At 40.3% G+C, this 22,569-nt stretch overlaps 1 protein-coding gene and 1 long non-coding RNA gene across 2 annotated transcripts; both read right to left on the bottom strand.

Annotated features, from left to right (window-relative positions):
- Positions 1 to 1,357: 1,357 nt before the first annotated feature.
- Positions 1,358 to 3,074, bottom strand: LOC136753411 (uncharacterized). The gene is made up of 3 exons (XR_010817427.1): positions 2,935 to 3,074; positions 2,601 to 2,774; positions 1,358 to 1,843 (listed from the first exon to the last, which is right to left on the bottom strand). It is a non-coding gene; the product is annotated as an uncharacterized LOC136753411 (long non-coding RNA).
- Positions 3,075 to 16,292: 13,218 nt separating this feature from the next.
- Positions 16,293 to 22,101, bottom strand: LOC136753916 (extracellular calcium-sensing receptor-like). The gene is made up of 3 exons (XM_066710297.1): positions 22,027 to 22,101; positions 17,482 to 17,605; positions 16,293 to 17,206 (listed from the first exon to the last, which is right to left on the bottom strand). The coding sequence occupies exons 1-3, from the start codon at positions 22,099 to 22,101 to the stop codon at positions 16,293 to 16,295; spliced, it is 1,113 nt and encodes a 370-aa protein (XP_066566394.1).
- Positions 22,102 to 22,569: the final 468 nt, after the last annotated feature.

Below are 22,569 nucleotides of genomic sequence, written 5' to 3'. Positions count from 1 at the left end.
GCACACCTTGTGATTCTGGATGATATGCACTAGAGACGCGGTGTACAATAGAGAGGGACTGTAAATCCTGCTTGAACACATTAGAGAGAAAATGTGTGCCTTGGTCTGTCTGTAGAATTTTCGGGAGCCCAGATGTAGAAAATAACTTAATTAGGGCGTTTACAACAGACAGAGCTGTAATTCTACGTAGTGGAATAGCCTCGGGATATCGGGTAGCAATACATATAATTGTAAGCAAAAACTGGTTGCCAGACTTAGATTTTGGTAACAGTCCTACACAGTTTACCAATACATGCTCAAATGGTTCCCCCAGGACAGGGATAGGACATAGAGGAGAAGGAGGAATTACCTGATTAGGTTTACCGACAGTTTGACATATATGACATGTACAGAAGAACTGTGCCACATCTGCCTTCAACCCTGGGCAAAAGAAATCCCGAAGAACCCGGTCATATTTTTTCGTGATCCCTAAATGACCAGACCACGGGTAATCATGAGCAAGTGATAAAACATGCAGATGATAGGAAGTGGGGACAACGATTTGATACACCGCAGCCGAATCATTATCTCCAATGACACAGGTCCACTTACATATTAGGAGACCGTCATCAACAAAATAAGCCACGTTTTCCTTGATAACTCCCTCTGGAGCAACAGCGGCAGAAAAACACTTAGTAAGCCTGGAATCTGCCTGCTGTGAGACAACAAGCTGTTCACGGGTGACATTCGTTTCAGCAAGCAATTCTCCCACATTGGATTCATTTGGACACAAGGGGGAGCTCAAACTACCATTTACAAACCCTGGGGCAAGAACCGAGTCTGACAGGTCGATCACGTCACCGAACCTTCGGGACTGAGCACGGGTGACAGCACACGCTAGGGAAGCTCTGGGACAAATCATCTGACTAAGTGTCCGGACAATCCAACACTTCCAATACAGGCAGCACTTTACCTCCAGCAATATCATTCCCCAATATGAAGGTGACACCTTGCACCGGCAGTGTAGGCCGCACCCCCACTTTGAAAATTCCGCTAACCATAGGTCATAGGTCATCTGGTAAGATGGCAGCCATTTGTAAGGTCATAGGTCATCTGGTAAGATGGTAGCCATTTTGCTAGTGTGACATCCATCATGGTGAGGGTCCGTGGGTACCTCACCCTGCTGGTGTGAAGGTGTAATGTTTAATAGCATAAACTGTGTTTTTAAGGTTATATTGTTGTATGAACCTGTTTTAGTAAATTAAAAAATACAAGTTTTAAATACACACATATATATTAGGTTACAATGTTTTATGAAACTGTTTAAGTAAAATGAAAAAAACAATGACAGTCTTTTTATTGTGACCAATCTAAACATGACAACATGGTATCAGGTCAGAAGTAGACAGTGAGCTTAGATACTGACATGGGTGACCAATGATCTCCCATGCCCAACTCCTACAGCAGACAGGAAGAAACAGCTGAACTGTACTGCACAAGCAACACCCTCAACCTGCTTATTTGCAAGGGCAGCAACACAGATCATTGCTATTTTGTCTCGCACAGTGTAGAAATTGGACTTGGTCATGATAGGGATGGTGTTTCCAAAAGAACTCTGGAGAACTTTTTGAACAGCTGTAAAAGCAGGTACACCAGGCCGTGGATCTTTATACAGCATTCTCTTGAGCATGTTGGGGAGGGCATCCACTGTTTTCACAATATCCTGAACTAGCAATGTCACATTAGGATTACCAGTATCATACAAATCACCAAACTTGTGAGCTATTAGAGTGAGGATGGTATCTTCAAGCAGAGATTCCTCAAACATACGTATACGTAACCCCATGGCAGCAGTTTTCTTTCTCTGAAAAAAAAAAATATAATGTCTTATTGCACAAAAAATGTACAGCACACACAAACAGTATTTTATGCATGTTTGTAAAACATCTTATAAGGCTTGTTATTTATAACCTTCTCAACTAATTGTATCACTTGCTCATCTACACTTTCCAACAAGTCACTGAACCATCTCGAAGGTAGAGTGCATGTTTCTAAGCTATGCAAAAGAGATTTCACTTCTTTCTCAGTCTGTCTGGTGATGCATAGCCCACATAGGGCACGTGCAACACATAACACAACATTTAGCAAGTGGGTGACACTTATTTTGTCACATATAAGAGCGACACTACTCCAGACACTCCCTTGCTCGTGATCTAAAGTTAGACAGAGATGCTGTGCTTGGCTGGGGTCACCTATCAGACAGGCCTCACACTTATCAACTAATTCACGGCCTATACAATGTTGTAACACTAGTGCGATACTCCCCTTTATGGTGTGTGTCATAACTAGTGTTACATGATCATCATAGTTTTTACAATTATATCTCGCAACTTCCCTGTCTGAATCAAAACTCTTGTGGGCTCTAGCAAGGCAAGAACAGAAGCATGCAATGTTCAATCTTGTTCGGGGTCTTAAAGAGTTGACAGAGGAATCAATATCACTGGTGTCAGGTACTCCATTATTCTAATGAAGAGAAAAGAAAATAACACTTAAAACTGTAATGAGTGTTGGTAAGTAAAGAAGTACACGACTATACACAGTTGTAGGACCTCTATATTTACCTCTCTTTCCGTTGATGGACCGACTCCACCGTCAGTGTCTGAGGTTTTATCCTCACTGCCATGTTCATGGTCCTTGTCATCATCTTCAGACTCATCACCAGTGTTGACACCTTCGTCTTCATCAGACATTGGTAGAGCATCCCTGGGGCTCGGAGGAGGAGCGCTGACACCACTCTTTTGATAAACATACAAAGAAGAAAACAAGCATTTAGATTAACTTTTCATTGAAATTCATATATACACACTTACACCCTAACAGCATGTAAACACCGGCATAAGTTTAAAATTAATAATAATATTCTAAACATATTTTTAAAGTAAAATAAAGTGCTACCTCTTTTGGGTCCCTGTCTTCCACCCGTCTTGATTTTGTGTTAGACCCCACTGCACCTTCATCAACAGTGCTAACTCCTTCATCTTCATCAGACATCTGGGCAGCTTCACCAGGACTCAGGGGAGGAATTCCTACACATGTCTATTGATAAACATACAAAGAAGAAAACATGCATTTAAAATAACTTTTCATTGAAATTCATATATACACACATACACCATAACAGCATGTAAACACCGGCATAAGTTTAAAATTAATAATAATATTCTAAACATATTTTTAAAGTAAAATAAAGTGCTACCTCTTTTGGGTCCATGTCTTCCATCCGTCTTAATTTTGTGTTAGGCGCCCCCGCATCTTCATCAGCAGCGTGGTCGCTAGGGGGTGTCTTCTTAGCTGTTGTAGCCATAGTGCGCTATGGGGGTTTCCACCGGTTACCACAGACCTGTTCTGTCCTGAATGGGGTGACATGTTTTCTGTGTTTACCAGCGGGGTCTTTATACTGTAAATGGTGGGCAGCGGCTCTACAGAGGAGGAGTGTGGGCGGAGTTGGGTTGTGTGTATGGGGACACGTGGGTAAATGGGGGGGAGTGGCTCTACAGAGGAGGAGGAGTGTGGGCGGAGTTGGGTGCGTGTATGGGGCCACCTGGGTACCGCCAGCATCTGTACCCATTAGGCTCATGTCCAGAACAAATATGTGATAACAATTTATCTCTTCAAACGGTCACCTCACCCAGTGTGTACATGTTGTTTTTAACGTGAGACCATGACCATAGCACGCATAGATACAGATGTCTGTGGGAGATAAACTTTATCGGAGTGAAATAGACACCCCCAACATACGGCCCCCAACTGAATTCTGTAATGAGAACGACAGTTTTGGTGGTTTCCTGGTATGCTATGTGGAATACAATTTTGTGTGATTCTTAGAAAAATTATGAAATACCATTTTGCACCCCCATAAATAAGCCGCTCCAAGCAGTTAATTTTACACAGCCGATATAATATATGAAGGGACATACTCTTCATAATGGTATCTGATTGGGGTACATTTGATGAGGAAGAGCTAGTAAATGCGTTATCATGTATTGATGGTAAGAATGTTTTTTATAGTAATAGAGTTAGGTTTAAAAGTGTTAGTATATCATGCATAGTTCATGGTTTGTATAATTTAAGGTGAAACACCGGTCTTGGAGAGAACCGAGATATTACAGCACAGAATAACAGATCTGAGACTGTCAGGCCGAGCACCCCGCGGGGCACCACGGAGAGTGGAACTCACAACCCCTAATGCCTACGTCCCGAACAGCGCCTTCCAAACCGCAGGAGACACGTGTTCTGAAGGTCGGCCAAAGCAATGTGTTTAATGTCCCCGTTTTATTCAGATTTCATGGTATACCATAGAACAAGTTGTTACATATTATGAATTAATTACATCTTCTAAAACATAATAATGTGTAAATTTATGGGGCCAATGTTTGTTTTTTGATTTGACAGTTGTCAACGAGACCGTGTTTAACCTGCATAACTACGCACTCCCCCACCCACCCCAAGTCACAGAGCAAACTTTGAATGGAGGTGTGTAACATTCACCGTTTTTTAAATATGTTATTATTATTATTATTATTATTATTATATTTTTTACTTTTTCGAAATGTAGTGAAAAGTCACTGGATAAAGTGTAATTGACATGTTTGTTTTATTATAGCTAAAAATGCTGCACACCCTGCATTGCCCTGCTTGAGAGGCGTGTCAAGTGGTAAACAGCTGAAGAGATCCGATTGTGCTGATAAGGGGAGGTCCGTTCTACAGTGGGGGAGACAGCCACCAGGCACACAAAGGGAAAACACAGCGCCCAGAAAAGCCCTGAGTAAGACAAACCGGGTGGCACACGACACTACCGATGTGGGGGTGCAATGTGTGAAAGTGAACCAACCAGGCTCCGCTACTGTAAAAAGAGGTAAACGGGGTAAAAACACGGTTAAAGCCACCACTAGTGGGGATACTGAGATGAAATGTGATCAATCATCCTGGTGATTCTAGGGCCCTGGTGTTCAGCTTGTGGAGGCGTTAAACACCGCTCACGGCAAAATACATATTTTGACAAATTTGTTAAAACAAATAGGGAATTGCCCCGTTTCTGATGAGAGTTTGATGAATGGTGACACTGTGAATCAATCAGTCTCTCTGAAAGATCTAGAAGTGTTGTTACAAAAAACAACCAATTCTGAAAACAACAATTGACAAACAATGAAAAAGGAGAAACACAAAAACGGTCAGTCTGCTTGTGTAATTAGGGGGGTAATGAGAAATAAAATTAATGCTGCGAAAAGAATGCTGCGTAGGCTTAAATTTAGAACAAATGTGTCACAATTAGCACGGTCACAGACACTGTTGCACACTCTCTCAGGAATATATAGATCAGGATGTATCTAACGAACTAGCACTGGGTGGTAATAATAATGATCAACCAGACTTGGAAATTCAGGAATATATAGATCAGGATGTATCTAATGAACTAGCATCAGTAGCTAATAACAATGATAATCAGAACGGGGGTGGTGATGCTGCAATGTTAGAGATGAATAATGAAAATGATGAACAAATGGCCGAGGATGGCATTGGCGGGAAACCTCCTTGGGTGTTTTTGGAGATTATTCGTCGCTATGACCGAGAAATTAATAGGTTTCGGGTTATGGAGTTTTATGAAGAATTCAGGTTTGTGAACCTGGATCTGGTAGAATCTTATACGGATGCTGTCCGTATTGTGCATGGAGCTGTGCAAGGGTTGCTAAATGAAATATCACACAATGTGGGTCCTAATGATTTTGTACAGCTTAGACTGAGCTCGGGGTCATTAAATAATCCTTTCTATTCGAGGAGGCGAAATTTGGGGGAGCTGAATGCTGCAGATGTCTTAGAGAGCATAGCTAATTTACTACAAACTCACACCGAAATTCTAACAGATGGGAGTTTGCGAATAACGGTCACCGGGATTAGAAATATGCAAGGTGGTGGTGGTGCGCGGAGGCGTTTAAAAGGTATTTTATTTAGTAAAATAATAGACAAAAAAAGGCCTTGTCTCTTTGATTTCAAAAACCAAGGTAACAATTTATGTTTTGCTGCCAGTGTGTACCGTTTGTGGAAGGGTAAAGAATGCACAGATTCCGAAATGTTAGATGGTGCCAAACGAATGCATAGTCAGCTAGGGTTTTCAATTCAGAAAAAAATTTTTTTGCAGATATTCAGGCATTTGAATGACTATTGGGGGTCATTATCAAAGTATTGTACCATGAAAATGGGTGGGAATATTTTACTACCGGGCCTACACCTATAAATTCTAAAGTCCTGTTTGTGTTACTTCACGAGCAGCATTACTATGGGATTTTAAACATCAGAACATTTATAGGTGCTAGCTATTTCTGTGATTATTGCCATGCGGTATATGGGCATAAAAATAGTCACAGCTGCCGGAGCCGGTGCAGAGCGTGTTTAGACCCCCACTGTTTTGAGGTTAAAGAGACCATCACCAGATGCAGTTTATGTAAAATATTCTGCAGGGGCAGTACGTGACTCAGGAGACACAAGGCTAAAGCAGCGACCAAAGAGATCACTTGTGTGTAACACTTTTACTGTACACAGTGCCGGACTTTTCTCCCGATAACACACACTATGTCCGCGCTGTAAAACTGTTATCCAGACACCGGACATTCATTTATGCTATATGAATGTAATAAACATCCCCAAACAATCAAAAAAACATTTTCATTGATTTTGAATGCATGCAAGAAACAGGGACACATATCCCAAATTATGTTTATGCCTCACACATAAACAACAAACGCACATGGGAGTTTTATGGGGATTCTTGCTTATCTGACTTTGTGAAATGTTTCATCGACACGTGTTTTAAAAACTACACTTTTATTTCACACAATGGTAAAGGCTATGATAACTACTTGGTCATTAGAGAGCTCATACGTGAAAAGATAGATATAAACTTAATCACACAAGGTGGTAAAATTATGTGTATGACAGTGACCGCTCTGAACATTAGGTTCATTGATTCATTAAATTTCCTGTCTATGAAACTGAGTAATATGCCAAAAGCAATGGGGTTTGAGGGTGCGAAAGGACATTTCCCACACTTTTTTAATACTGTTGCAAACCAAAATTATGTAGGACCCTTACCCGCTGAACAATTTTACGGGGTAGACTACATGATAGGTGCTGATAAAGCAGAGTTTCAGGAATGGTATGACGGGCACAAACACTCTGAATTTAATTTCCAAGATGAATTGAAACGCTACTGTAGACAGGATGTGGACATACTGAGACAAGCTTGCACGATATTTAGGGATGAGATCTTAAGTATGACAGAGCAGATACGTCTGAAGTGTCCAGCAGACCCTGATTCAGACCTGATTAAAGTTAGTCTTGACCCGTTTCAGTACATCACCATCGCTTCAGTGTGTATGACAATGTACCGGTACATGTTTCTCAGACCGCAGACCATAGCATTAGTGCCGCATGAGAATTATCACAGCCAGAAAAAGCGCTTCTCGACCCCCACTATTCAGTGGCTCATGTATACTGAACACACCGACAACATCAGTATACAACACGCACTAAAGCCGGCTGGTGAGAGAAATATGGCCCGTACTATCTAGACGATTTCGCAGTAATAAATGGAGTGAACACGGCATTTGAGTACCACGGCTGTTTTTTTCACGGTTGTGATAGATGTTATAGTGAAAATGACTTTAACAGCGTCACACACACAACATTTGGTTGGTTATATCAAAAGACAATGTATAAAACCGAATTCTTAAAATTACACGGGTTTGATGTCAAAGTGATGTGGGAACACGATTGGGTGGCAATGCAGAATGAAAATCTGGATGTTAGCGCTTTTATTTCTGAAGCCCGGTTACCGGCACCTTTAGACCCCAGAGAGTCTCTGTTCGGTGGTAGGACTAATGCCGTAACCCTGTATTATCAACCAAAGCCTGGTGAGGAGGTCCGATACTATGATTTTACCAGTCTCTACCCTTTCGTGAATATAACCAAATTGTACCCTGTTGGTCACCCAGATATAATATGCGAGGGCTTTGAAGATTTACAAAATTACTTTGGGCTCGCAAAAGTCAAAGTTTACCCTCCTAGAAGGTTGTTTTTCCCGGTGTTACCGACCAGAGTTGGTAAAAAACTGTTCTTTACATTCTGTGGGACGTGTGCTGACACCCAGCAGGGCCCCCCCTGCACACACAGCGAGGAGGAGAGAGGTGTCTGGTGTCTGGTGTCTGGTGCACGCCCGAGCTGCTGGCGGCTGTAGATAAGGGCTACAGAATAGCAGAAATATACGAGATCTTGCACTTTAAGCACTCATCCAACACGTTGTTTAGTGACTATATTAAAACGCATTTAAAAGGCAAACAAGAGGCCTCAGGCTATCCAGAGTGGTGCAAAAATGACACAGACCTCAGAGTGGTGCAAAAATGACACAGACCTCGAATGCTACATCAGAGAGTATTATGACCGAGAGGGGGTACACTTAGATTATTTCAACATCACTAAGAATCCGGCCAAAAGACAGATTTCAAAATTGTTTTTGAATTCTTTATGGGGAAAATTTGGACAGCGAACCGATTTACAAAACACCAGTATTGTGAGAGACCCCAACAAATTATTTAAATACGTGTTTGCCCCATACCACGAGGTCTCGTCTTGTGATTTTATTGATGATGACTGCGCCTGTGTCACCTGGAAACGGGCAAAAGAGCACTACACACAGCTTTCAAATGTAAATATTTGTATCGCCAGTTTCACCATCGCCTATGCTAGGTTAGAACTGTACTCTCATCTGGATGCATTACAAGATCGCTGTTTGTATTATGACACTGATTCAATCATTTATGTAAGCAGGCCAGGCTAGTGGGACCCCAAGTTAGGAGATTATCTGGGTCAATTGACAAGTGAGCTGCCTCCAGACCAGCACATTAGCGCGACAGATGTATCCAGGCAAATCTCAATATTTTTTGGAAGCTTTTGAAGATGCCACCAAGAAGTCTTTCGGATACTTATTTGTCGATCTCATGTCAAAGACCCCTGATGAATAACGTTTAAGGACGGGTCTTTTCCCCCCTGACACCCTGGTGGTTTATGTGTATAAAAAACAAAGAAAGTAAAAGACTCTGGTTTTCCAGCTTTGAGCGCATTTGCGGTCTGTGACTCTGGCTGTCAGTATGTCACCGCGCATGAAGAGAAACCTGGTTGTCCTGCAGCTGCTGCTTAAAGCCGCCCCGCAACAGAGGAAGGCCATTCTGTGCGCCGCGGGGAGCGACCTGGTGCAGGCCGTGTCAGAAATTGCACTAAATACACTGAAAGGAAACATCCGCTTGAGCGCTAAACAATTTCGGAAACTCAAGAAAAGTGGGAACATTATAAAAACTCTTAGTAAAAAGACCGTGTCTGTTAAGAGAAAGAGAAATCTATTGAACCAGTCTGGGGGGTTTATCGGTAATTTTCTAAGTATTGCCCTACTCCTCATCACCAGCTTACTGGCCAAGTTAAAAAAAAAAATGCAGTTTACAGAAAAAAATGTATTTAGTTCCGCAGAAACAGATGGACAGAATTAAAGAGGACTTTCCAGATGAGCACGACATCCGAAAAATAGCCACCTATAAATTGGATGGGGAAATGAAAGATATTCTGCAAAGCTCTCATTTGGGTGAATATGAGAAAGCTAAACGCTATGCACAAGTGTTGCAGAGGTACTTGAATCAGAAAAGGCCGTGTTAACTTTGCAGATGCCTGATACGGACACCCCGGGTGAAATAACACATACAGAGCCTGTTTTTGATGATATTTTAGAGGCTATACCACAGAGGCAAAAGAAAAATGCCGAAATATTACTTAAGAGAATGGTATCCAACAATGCTGTAACTTCATGGAACGAGAATGGGGAGTTTGTGTACAAGCGGACTCCTATCCGCGGGTCTCATGTGATAGATCTGGTTAGGGCTGTCACACAGCAGCACACACTGGAAAGGTTGGGGGAGTTTTATGACTGCTATGGCCGAGATTAATATCTCCGGTTCTGTTTTGTCCAACAGAGTTAACCGGGAGTTATTGAAGAAACTAAAAAAGTTTCCTACTAGAGATAGATATCCTATTACTCCTGATCCAGAGTTTATCTCACTGGAAGGGGCTGTCGCCCCACCCGAAACTCCACAGAGAGACCACCCCGCAAAAAGACGCAGACTATTTGGGAAATTACCATGGTTATCTCTGTAAAAAATAATACGTTTTTTTATTATTATTTTGGTGGGGTGTTTGCTTATATATAGTTTATAGAAATACATAAGTTGTTGTTATCCATAAAATGTTTAATTATTGTGTGATTCTGATAATTAAAAAAATATATTTTTATTATTATTATTATTATTATTATTATTATTATTATTATTATTATTATTATTATTATTATTATTATTGTGTTTGTATACCAAATAACAATTGTCAGTGGTGTTTAATTGTTGTTTTTTATATTTTTTGTGATAATCGAGATGAATAAAAATGTAACGTGTGATAAACAATGGTGTTTGTATGTGTGAATTTATTAACTAGGTAAAACCGTACTTATTGTGTATATAATATTTTATTATCTGGTTAATAGGCATTACATATATGATAATTACAAATTTCATTAACAGGCACTATACATATATAGCGTTATTCATACATAGTTCTAACATTGCTCATTTCTGTTCATGACTGGTTTAGCAATTATGACAGATCCTAAAATCATACATTCGGTTACACATCTGACAATTTATTTACATGAAGCTTAAACAAATACATAGGTCTCGTTCTCCTGTTATAACTTGTAACAAACTGCATTACCATGTTGTCATTACTAATTAAATCTTCAGAATACAAATCCAATATCTGATTATAAGCTAAACCTTTACAACGCTGTTGTAAAAAATACACACAATGGTTTCCACATGTTGTGGACAAAGCATCTTGCAACTGGTTACTGTTATACATGGTTAACAAGGCATTTGTGTTTAAAAAAATGCATGATTGATTTAGGGAAAAAAGGAGCATTGGGAGGGAATCCATAAGAATCAAAGAATTCAGCCTTCCCATCTCCTCCTAGATAGATAGCAAGCCAGTGCTCCCCGGGTCGGTCGTGGGGGTGGGTGTTAATGATGAGACAGACTGGCCTCCTATTTGGGACTCGTGATCGTTTGTGGAGCTTATCAGATGGAAACACCCCCAGAAAATAGTCTCTTGTGTAAATGTCCTTAGTCATGATGGCAAAAAGTTGTTTGGTATCCATGGCCCGTTTAGTGAAAGGTACAAATCAATAGTTTTTTCCTTTTCAGCTGTAGTCATAAAGCACTTGGCATCTCATGTTAATTTTAACAATGTTATCAAAAACCGCATACACTATCATGTTCACGGTGGTTGGTAATGGCTGGGCAAAACGAATTTCTGCTCTCAGGTTCCCTGTTTTTATGAGCGAATAGTGCACTCTTGATCCGGACTCAGGTTGAATGCAAAGAGTGTGTAACCTCTGGCAAACTCCTTATGGTCCACTACCAGAGGCTTGTCTTTGAGGCGCTTTCCGGCTGTTTCCACCAGGTTAAAGTACTCCCGGACACAGTTATCATTTGCGAAGTCCGGTTGTAGCGGTTTAGTGGGGATCTGCTCCCCATCTGCATACAGGGACAGGAAATTAATATCACAATGTTTAAAGTTGAAGGGGTTTTGTGTAACGTCACCACTGAATGCTGCGTTATCCACAAAACCAATTACTATTATTTAAGGCAATTGGCCCAGAAACAAATTTTCCTGGTTGCACACCCGGCTTCCTCTGGCCAGACTGAACACTTTAATCTGAACCCGATCTACAGGGTATTTTGCATTAGCCACCTGCAGTGCATCGGCATGACCCAGCCTGACAGCGGGGGCCAACCGGACCCTCTTGACAAACAGAGCTGCTGAGAGAACCGACAGCTTGAAATCCTCAGCGTTCCTCATGAGACAGAATGCTTCTCTGTTACGGGTGAGTTTAATTTTTATATCTACGCCGTTCAGCATTAATTTGTCTTGAAAAAACATGTCTGCATGAATACACCCCAACAATTCTAGTTTTCGGCTTCCTGCTGTATAGGCAGCTCTATTTTTGAACCCCAGGTTTGCCCCGTTCAGTGCGGTTACTTCATGCTGGCCGGCAGTGTCTTTGACAAAAAGGCCTGCTGAGTACTGTGTGTTCAAAGTGCTTTCATTGTAGTTGAGAATGGATTCTATAATAGCTCTGTACGGATAACAGTTGTTGCTCTGGCTAATAAGTCTGTCCCCGATTGTGATGTCGACCTGGCTCAAAAAGGGAGGCCACGGGGTAATTTACCAGGCTCACCCGATCATCCAGGGCCAGTTCGGTGCCATCATGCCTAGTTATCTTGCAAGTCAGATAGATGACGGTGTTGTTCAGGTCTAGATAGTCTTCTCCGTTTCCAGTGATGTAAAATTCCAGTGGGGCACTGTCAGAGAGCGCTGTGAGGGGCGGCACCTCCACATAGAAGCTCTTTTCGATGCTCGTCTGTATGGGGGCAAGCTGAAAAAGGTCCAGTTCATATTTGGTGCACTCCCCAGAACTGCAGTGAACGAAAGCCATGTTTAAAATATATCCCGCGATGTTGTTGCCTGGAGCTCCTCTTCTTACTGGCCCGTTTCTCTTATGATTGTGTTTCTTCCGTACAGCCCTTCTTTTAACAGGGGCCGGGGGTCCTGTGAGCCCCAGTGGTGTGGTTGTTTTCCTTTTAATGCCTTTCCTGATATACATTAGTCCCGAGCCCTCCTGTTTCGGAGCATTTATTCTACTGGCCACCGCACTTGTAACCTGCCCGACCACATCTTTAGCTATGTTTGTGGCAGCCGATCTAACATGTGGTTTGACAATATCTAATCCGCGTCTCAGAAAAGGCATTGCTTTTCTGAATAATGCTCTAAATATACCCGCTACCCCCGCACCATATTGTACCAGCATCCCGGCGGAACCGGGGAGGCCGTTACCCACCTGATACTTGTAGTAGTTCCTATACATGTGCGGGTCTCCATAGTTTTTAACAATCACCATGATTTAAAAGTGGTTGTATCTAACCGGTCGGAAATGCAACTTCACTATCAACTTGCCGTATGCGAATGTGACATGTTCGTTCTGGTCAGTCTTTATTTCAATGCTGATTGTATCAAATTAATCCATGCTCAAGGGGACATAGTGAGGCTTATCATATAACAGTGTAACAAACTTGCCTTCTTCCCCTTTTTTAGAAGTGGGGCATAAGTGTCACCCACTAATTGGTGTTCAATGATATCTGTATAAACATACATGTGGTTAAAACCCGCAGTAATATCCGCAGGATGGGGTGATTTTTCCCCCCCTTCTTTACTTACTTACATCAAAGGTGTCAGCGGGATGAGCTGGTGGAGAAGACCCAGGACAGGCTACCGGAGAAAGTGCCTGCCCCGCAGTGCCAGCTGCAGGGACGTCGCCTCCAGTTCAAGCTTCCGCAGTTGTACCTCTTTCTCTGCCTCGATTTCCATCTTGCGGATCTCCAGCCGCAGATTATGTTCAGCCTTCCATTCCCTGTCCTGCGCCTCTAGATGAAGACATGCCAGACGGATCTTTAGTCTACTGCTTGCCGCGGACCCAGAAAACTCAGGGGAGAGAACCCAAAGTGTGGCATTGTCACCGGAGCCTTGGCCTCTACGGCAGCGTATGCCTCCGCATTCCGCCCCCGTATTATCGGCCTTCGCGCTGCACGCACTCTCCTTCAGACCGGGCACGGGCCGCGCCGCCGGGGCCGTCGTGCGTATCACCGGGGTGACCGGGGCAGAGGCAGGATCAGGGACACGGACAGGATCAGGGAACACCGGAGGCACAACGAGCACTTGCCCTTCCACCAACTTATCCATGACGATCTGTCTAAGCTGAGCTTTAACAATGTTCATCGGAACTGTGAAACAGAAGTGATCTGCTATAGCATATAAATCAGCCTTGCGACACACATCAAGCTGATCCAGAGACGGGACACTCAGAAAAGCACTTAAATCAAAACTGGCCATAACCGTGACAAAATACACCGCAAAAACCAATACCAATAATATAAATGCACCACCTGCACAGCACAACACCCACACAAACACTATCAATGTTTGCGTGCAACTACGGGAAAGAATAGAACTCCCGGACGAGCCCCCAATTATGTTACGACCCCAAGTGGCTGATGTAAGGGGATAAGAGGAACGTAACATAAAACACACAAATGCAGTAGTGGGAGAGTGAAGGGAGTGCAAAAACCAACACAATATCAATAAGATATATTATAGTTTACTAATACAATACAACAATATGTTGCAAAATCATGAATTAAAAAGTAGGGATTTTATCAATATAGAGATCAGTATGAGTTGCAGAAGCATACCTTTTAAAATTCAAAACAGTAGAAATGGAAGCAGCTGAAAATCCTGTGTGGTGGAAGAAAGTTTTAGAGTTGGGAGTTCTAATCAGAATTTATTATATGCACGGGAGAAACAGTGCAACACAGAACTCAAAGGATTTTAGGCTAGCATGACACTGTTCTCCAAAAGTTTTGAGGTAGTACAAAGCTTTTATACCCCCTCTGGGACATACCCACAAGGGGTTTGACATTTTATAACCAGCAGTGATTTAATTGACATTCTAAACTAAGCCTTCCCATCTCATCAGTATTATAATCATTACTCATGAATAATAATACTCATGAGTAATTTACAGATAATACATTGCAAGAAAGGAATGTGAACTGCTGATAACCAAGTTAGGCGTAACAGCACTCCAATGACAAAGGCAGGATAGGATAGGATGTTAATATATTTCACCCACATTTGTCATAAAATGGTTGAGCTTGGTGTATATATTTTTTGTATTGGTAGAGCCTGCTGTTGGCCTGCATCTAGCTGTGCTAGTAGGTAACTGAAGAACATGTAGTAACTATATAATGTTTTATATTAATACTACCATTAGAAATAATAGCATGTATGCCTCCATCCATCTTTGAAACTGCCTGATCCTGGCAGGCATAGGGTGCAAGGCAGGAATACACCCATGACCAGGATGCCAGGCGACACACTCATACACACACAGACATACCTACAGGGCAATTTGGCTTGGCCAATTAATCTAACCTGCATGTCTTTGGATGGTGAGAGGAAACCAGAGTGCCCAGAGGAAACCCACATGGACATGGGGAGAACATGCGAGCTCTACACAGACAGGTATCCCCAGCTGGGGCTTGAGCCTGGGACCCTTGGAGCTGTGAGGTAGTGGCACTAACCACTGTGCCACCATGCTGCCCCAGCATGTATGCAGACTGAGCAAATTAGATTTATCGGGCTAGCAAAAGTCAACAAGGCACATCTTTTAGAAATTCCTCTCTATGTTTGATTATCTCTCTTTTTGTGCCAAATCCCATTTTTTTTCCCTAGGCACACATATTGTGAGTGAGTTGTGATATATTGTGATATTTGAATATTGAATATTGGGGCCTTCATCTTTAATGTTAGATGCAATAAGAGCAAAGCCAGCAATGAATACTATCTCTGCCAAGAGTAGTATTTCAAGTCGCAGGTGGTTGGAATACATTGAAGGAAACATCTTGTCTCACAAAGACATTCATTCTCAGAGATAGATTGTTTCAATCTGTCTAGGGAGAAATAACATCTATATAAGATGCAAAGGAAACAATAACTGTAGAAGAGGATTTTTTATAGTGTTCACAATTTCAACAAATTTCCTATGAGAATAAGTTTTGTAAATGTCGTCTGAATAATTAATGCAAATTCCCTCCTGCTGGGCAGTTTTTATAAAAGTATCCATCCCATTGTTGCCATAATCATTGTCACTCCTGATGGCCCCAACCCAGGTCCATCCAAAGTGCTTCACGAGCTGAGCCAGGGCTCTGCTTTGATGGTAGTCACAGAGGATGGTTCTGAAAAAGGTGGGGAACTTGTTTCTGTCACTGAGGCATGAACACATAGCATACTGACTCACCTATATGGAAGAAAAATAATAAATGACCTTGAATTCCTGTCATGTCTTATTTTTTCTATTTATATGTGTATGTATGGAAGTTTAAAGATGCGTATTGACATTTGAGATACTGAAAATAATGTACTTCTATAATGAGCAGAAGTATTGATGTGGTACTATTAAACAAATATGTACTGACATTTCCTTTCAAAATATGTTGTGTAATGATCAATGAAAATAATTACACAGAACGGAAAACCTTTAGAGTTGTTTATTAAAGTGACTTTGAATGCATTTTACCAATCAAATGTTTTTTGGTATTTTTTTCTGGTTTTAATAACATAATGTAACATTTGGGGAAAAAAATACAAGAAAGCAACCCAAAACTGGAAGCCAAAATTGCGAATATCTCCACTGCTACTGTGAACTTCCCAGGAGAGCTGATATAAGCTGGGATAAATGTGACCCAGACTGCACAGAATATGAGCATGCTGAATGTGATGAATTTGGCTTCATTGAAGTTATCAGGCAGATTACGAGCCAGAAAAGCCAGCACAAAGCACATGGCTGACAGGAATCCAATATACCCTAACACAGCATAAAACCCCACTGCTGATCCTACATCACACTCGAGAATGATTTTTTCTTTGTAGTATTGTGTGTTTTTATGAGGAAATGGAGGTGAAATTGTCAACCAAAGGACACAAATCAGGACCTGTATGAGTGTGAAAACAAGAACACTTAACCTCTGCTGTGTGGGCCCAAACCATTTCATAATATTATTGCCTGGCAGTGTAGCCCTGAAGGCCATTAACACCACTATTGTTTTCCCCAGAACACAAGAGATGCACAGGACAAATGTGATGCCAAATGCTGTGTGGCGCAACATACAGGACCACTCAGAGGGCTGGCCAATGAAAGTAATAGAGCAAAGGAAACACAGAGTTAATGAGAAGAGCAGGAGGAAACTGAGCTCAGAGTTATTGGCTCTGACTATTGGAGTGTGTCTGTATTTATAGAATATTAATGCTATAATTATTGATAGACAGGCTCCAGTCAAGGACAATATAACTAACAATATCCCCATGATTTCTTCAAATGTGAGAAATTCTACTTTCTTTAAGATGCATAGATTTCTTTGTTGGTTTGAGCTGAACTCCACAGGGCACTTCGAACAATCACTGGAATCTGAAAAAATGATAACCAGTAGTTTAACTGAATACATATTTTGTCTTATTCAATTATACACTATGATAGGTGGTATGGCTCTTAATATGCTAGGTAAATTGCAGGAACTATATTGAATCAATAAGTATAAACATAGTGTACATGTCAGTGAGGTCTCAGTGTAAAGGACTTGCATTGATTACATACACAATATTTATTCTGTATGTCATATTTACATATACATTGTTTATATTTAAGAAGAAAGAAAAAACTAAACACATCTTTTATCTACTCACCTGTTGTATTACTGAATTCTCCCTCAGCACATGGAATGCAGTCAAAGCAGCAGATTGGCTTTCCTTTGACAATTGCCTTACGAGTCCCTGGGAGGCAGCTCTCACTGCAGACTGACTTTGGCACCTAGAGAGTGGTGGTATTATGTTATATACAGCTCTGGAAAAAATTAAGAGAACTCTGCATTTTTTTTCTTAAATCAGCATCTCTACATGTATGGCAGCCATTCCATTCATATTTTTATTTTGAATTTGGGAGAAATGTTGTCAGTAGTTTATAGATTGAAACAAAAATGTTCGTTTAACCCAAACACATACCTATAAGTAGTAAAACCAGAGAAACTGGTACATTTGCAGTGGTCTCTTAATTTTTTCCAGAGCTGTACATATACCTCTACCCTGATATAACTTGATCCAATACAATGTGAATTCGGATATAACCCCATAGGTTCATTAGATAAAAACAGTCTTGTCTGCAAGTCTTAAATACAGTTATAATGTTGACAGGTTAAAACTGCTGATTACCAAACGTTTGATGTATGATGAAACCTAGCCCACATGGTTTCATTTAGCAGTGTTTAGTACCTGTTGTCAATACACTATATTTTTAGAAAAGCTTATAAAATAAGTGTTGTAATTAAAGAAGGGAGATACAATTTAACCTGAATAGACTTATTTAACAAAAAATATTTGCAGATGATTTATTCCGGAAATGCTCGAGGCCAAAGCAAGTTCAATAGATCTGACTTGGAATATTTTTGTGTCAATTTATTGCAAGGAGGAAATTTATTAGATTTTCTGTTTACTTTAAATGGATTTGGAGATGCATTTCCATTGATCCTTATATTTACAAGCACTATAGGAAGCATTAGCTCCAAGTCATGCCAGTCAATATTTGTGTGGTATCAAAGGTTTATTGAAATAGATGATCATTTGAAATTCATTACAGGTGGTGAACTCTATTTAAAACGTTAATTAGAAGTAGACCCTACCTTATGTTGGTTATTTGACCACACTATGCTCACATTGTTCATTACAGTTTGCTGTCCTTCTGGTAAAGAGGCATCATACAGACCAACCATTTCAAATGTGGCGATTCCCTCCTTGTTAAGCTGCCAGTTCACTAATGCAAATTGTGCTGCTGGGTCCCCATTTTCATCAAAAAAGACCCTTTCTCCATTCCTGGTAGTAAAATTGACTTTTTTCAAGTATTGGAGTATCTGGATGAAAACAGGTTTTTAGCAATATGAATTTTATATATATCATTACTCTCAATAACAAATTATAAGGCTTTAACTTACCTGTAATGGTTCTATATTTTTCTTTGTACACTTCTTATCATGAAATGTCCCTTGGTCATCTTTGCATGTAATCAGAGCATGCAGTGAATGTGCTACAGCATACACTGCTTTATATGCATTAATTGCTATGGAGAGATCCGATACATCACTGTACTCATTATTTAGTTCATTCTCCTGCCCTGTACACAGGTTATCAGTAGCATAATTCTCTTGAGCAGTCAGAGTACATTTGAAATCACTTTCCCAAAGTCTTTTGAAAGTAGCATCTCCAGGGGTATCAGATGGACGGACACTCAGTAGAAAGTCTTTCAGTCCTGGTATATCCGCATTCTTAACAGCAAACCCAATAGCCCCACCTAATATTTTATAACGTTCTTTTGATCCAAGATACCTGTCTGAAATCCCAGACATACTGCCCACCCACTGGAAGCCTGTGACATTTTGAATTATCAATTCCTTTACCAAAAAATCCATATGTGTATAAGATACAAAGACAACAATAACTTTAGAAGAGGATTTTTTCATAATGTTCACAATTTCAACAAATTTCCTATGCGAATGAGTTCCACCAATGGCCTCTGAATATTCAATGCATATCCCTTCCTGCTGGGCAGTTTTTACAAAAGTATCCATCGCATTGTTGCCATAATCATTGTCACTCCTGATGGCCCCAACCCAGGTCCATCCAAAGTGCTTCACGAGCTGAGCCAGGGCTCTGCTTTTATGGTAGTCACTGGGGATGGTTCTGAAAAAGGTGGGGAATTTGTTTCTGTCACTGAGGCATGCACACGTAGAAAAATGACTCACCTACATGGCAGAAAATCAATAGATTAGATAAATGACTTTCAATTACTGTCATGTCTTAATTTTTGTATTTATATGTCTATGTATGGAGGTTTGGAGATGCTTATTAACATATGTGATGTTGAAAAGAATTAATCAAATGTAACAATATCTTATTACTTAAAAAGTTATGTTTGTTGTATTTGTATTGTTGTTTGCTCATATTGATCCCATAATATTGTTTTCATTTTATAAAGGAGAACAAAATAACACATTTCTCACCACTGGTATATGAAATGGTCCCACAGTTGTTGCAATTCCAATTGATGCTGGGGAACCATTATGTCCTATTATTGCAGGAACTGTCTGTGATTTGTTGCAGGACTGGTCTGATTCAATTGCGTCTTCTTGCCAATTCATTAAAGTTATTGCTGCCCTTATCCCCATAGTTACAGAATCACATGCATCATATATCTTAAATCCCAGGGACACATCAGGAAGAATCTCTGTACTGTTATTTATTTCTTCAATGGCAAAGATCATAGCCAGGACTGAATGATATTCTTTAATGTATGGACTATAACAACAAATACATAAGAATAATTATAATAATCCATACACTTCAATTTCTTAATAATAAAACAAACATGAAAGTAAAAGTTGTATACTTACTCTTTGCATTTTATGTCTCCTGGGATACTTTCAAATGTTGGATTATTAAATATTATGTTGTTATGTAATGTGAATATGCCTCCTATTATAATATCTCCATCCTGTTCAATGAGAGGGGACTCTATTGCTCCTTGTGGTCGGCAGACAGGCTTCTCCGCTCTGATGAAGAGAGCAATGAATACTATCTCTGCCAAGAATAGCATTTCAAAGTAATCCCTCTGTTAAGAGTCAAAATGCACAGAATTGCTGTGTTTATATACTGCACTGCAAGTCACAGGTGCTTGGAGTAAATGAAGGGAATGTCTTAGTCTAACTAGAGCTTTAATTCTCAGAGGTAAATCCAATCTTTGAATCTGCCTAGGGAGAAAAAAAACAGATCAAAAACATGCAAAAACAAAGTGCTATTATGATCTTTTGTTTTAATTGAAAATGAGGCAATTAAAAACATGTTACTAAAGTCTGTATGATGCAGTACTTCTTGTGATATTTTGAATATACCAATACATAAAAATCCATATTCAATGTAAGAGTAGCAGTGTAGTAGTCCATCATACAATATGTATTTTTAAAGTTGTAATTTACACAAGGATGACACACAGATTTGTGAACTGTTGCATGTTTTTTATTACCTGTAGGGGAGATGACCTTTAGGCCTAAGAATAAATTATTTCCTTTAATAGTGCAAGATTTTATGTGGAATGAGAAACCGACTCAAACATACAGTTATGTAATGTATTGAAAATACTAAAGTAACATTTTATATAAGAATGTTCTCCAAAGATCTCAACAAGAGATCCACCTAATACAGCACTTTTAAACATAAACCAAATACACAAACACATATCTTGTTTGCATCTCTGGCATCAACTTACAGTATCAATTCTCTGCTAAATACTTAGCTCAGGATTTCAGCAACACATGTTTGAATCTGTCTATCGAGGGATAAAAGCCAGATCAAAAAGAAACCAAATGCAATGATGAACTTTTGTTTTAATTATATGCTGATAGTAAATTAAAAGCACTTTTTCTTAGTTCATAAGAGTCCCTATACGTGAATACTTCTTGTGGTAATTAGAACATTCCAATAGTTAGTCCATATTCAATGTTAGAGTAGTTATGTAGTAGTCTATGATGCATTTTATAGTTTTCAAGTGACATAGGGCAGGATTAAATCAAATGTTCGAGCTGCAAGTCGCAGAAGCATTAGCGGCATGACTGCGAAAGGAAATCGTGCTGCTAAACTATCGCGGTATTAAATCTGACCTGAATTGCGCCGCAAAACGACCTTCTCGCAGCTCCTTTCTTGCACAAGGCGAGAGAATGTCAAGAGTGGCAGTGAACACCGGGTCCGATGTAGTCTGCTATGCCATCCCAATTTAGTTACGCGAGGTGGGGACTCACTACCACTCAGCTAATTCCCCATGCAGGTTTGGGAAGATCCCAGGACATACACCACCAGTAGATAAGAACCGTTTTATTCTAATTAAATAAAATGTCACAATGTAGTGCAGGGGCAACTAGCAGGGCACAAAGTCTGTCAGTCCCCTCAATTATTTCTTTTCACAATTAAAATTGCCTTTAATTAACTGGGCAAACCTATACAAACGCTAAAATATAGAAAATAAACTATACTAAAATCCCAAATAAAACTAAGCCCAGACAATGCCCACTATATTCACATTAAAAGAGATATAAACGGAGGAGAAAATAGAGAGGAATAATAATCTCAATGATACAGTCTCGTACGCAGTGATCTGGCACCAGTCCACTGTCCAACGTTGTGTGCTCTCACCAGTCCATCATTCTCCTTTGTTCTGGCCAGGGCAGCCTTTATCCTATGCTGAGTGGTAACTGGTGCAGTGGCCATGAGTGAAGGACGGGGTGTTGCTCAGTGATACAGGTGCGCCGCATTGGTGATCACAGTCCCGTTTAAGTGAAAAATGAATCAATCAATACAATTAGTGAAGAACTCAATCAGTGAATAACAGGAATTAAATCAAATAAACAATAATAACAGTAAAAGTGCAATAAGAAAAATAAAGAATCACAGAGACTTGGCACCCTCTGTGACAATAAAACACACCTTTCACACAGCCGCTACTAGAAAACTACACAACTGTGTGCTTTAATGTTTAGTTAGATGCTACTCTATTCTATTTTGTAATGTAAAACCCATGATGTACAGTTGTGTAGTTTGCTATTAGCATCTGGTTAAAGTTGTAATTAATCCCGCCCAACAATACAGTGGGAGTGGTAACATTTTCGCTGTATTAAATCAAGAAAATATCTGCGAGAGAACACCCTGAAAATGCTCTCGCAGCTGCTCTAGTTTTAG

The sequence above is a fragment of the Amia ocellicauda genome, chromosome 7 (assembly GCF_036373705.1).
Source record: "Amia ocellicauda isolate fAmiCal2 chromosome 7, fAmiCal2.hap1, whole genome shotgun sequence".
In the NCBI taxonomy this organism is placed as follows: domain Eukaryota; kingdom Metazoa; phylum Chordata; class Actinopteri; order Amiiformes; family Amiidae; genus Amia; species Amia ocellicauda.
The sequence above is the reverse complement of the archived record's forward strand: the minus strand, read 5'-3'. Positions and strand labels throughout refer to the sequence as shown.

Coding starts and splice junctions, on each gene's coding strand:
- LOC136753916 (XM_066710297.1), bottom strand. CDS start 22,101: ATGGCCACTGCACCAGTTACCACTCAGCATAGGATAAAGGCTGCCCTG. Junction 17,606..22,026: donor CAAAGGAGAATGATGGACTG/GTGAGAGCACAC, acceptor ACCACTCTCTAG/GTGCCAAAGTCAGTCTGCAG. Junction 17,207..17,481: donor AGAATTCAGTAATACAACAG/GTGAGTAGATAA, acceptor TCATTTTTTCAG/ATTCCAGTGATTGTTCGAAG.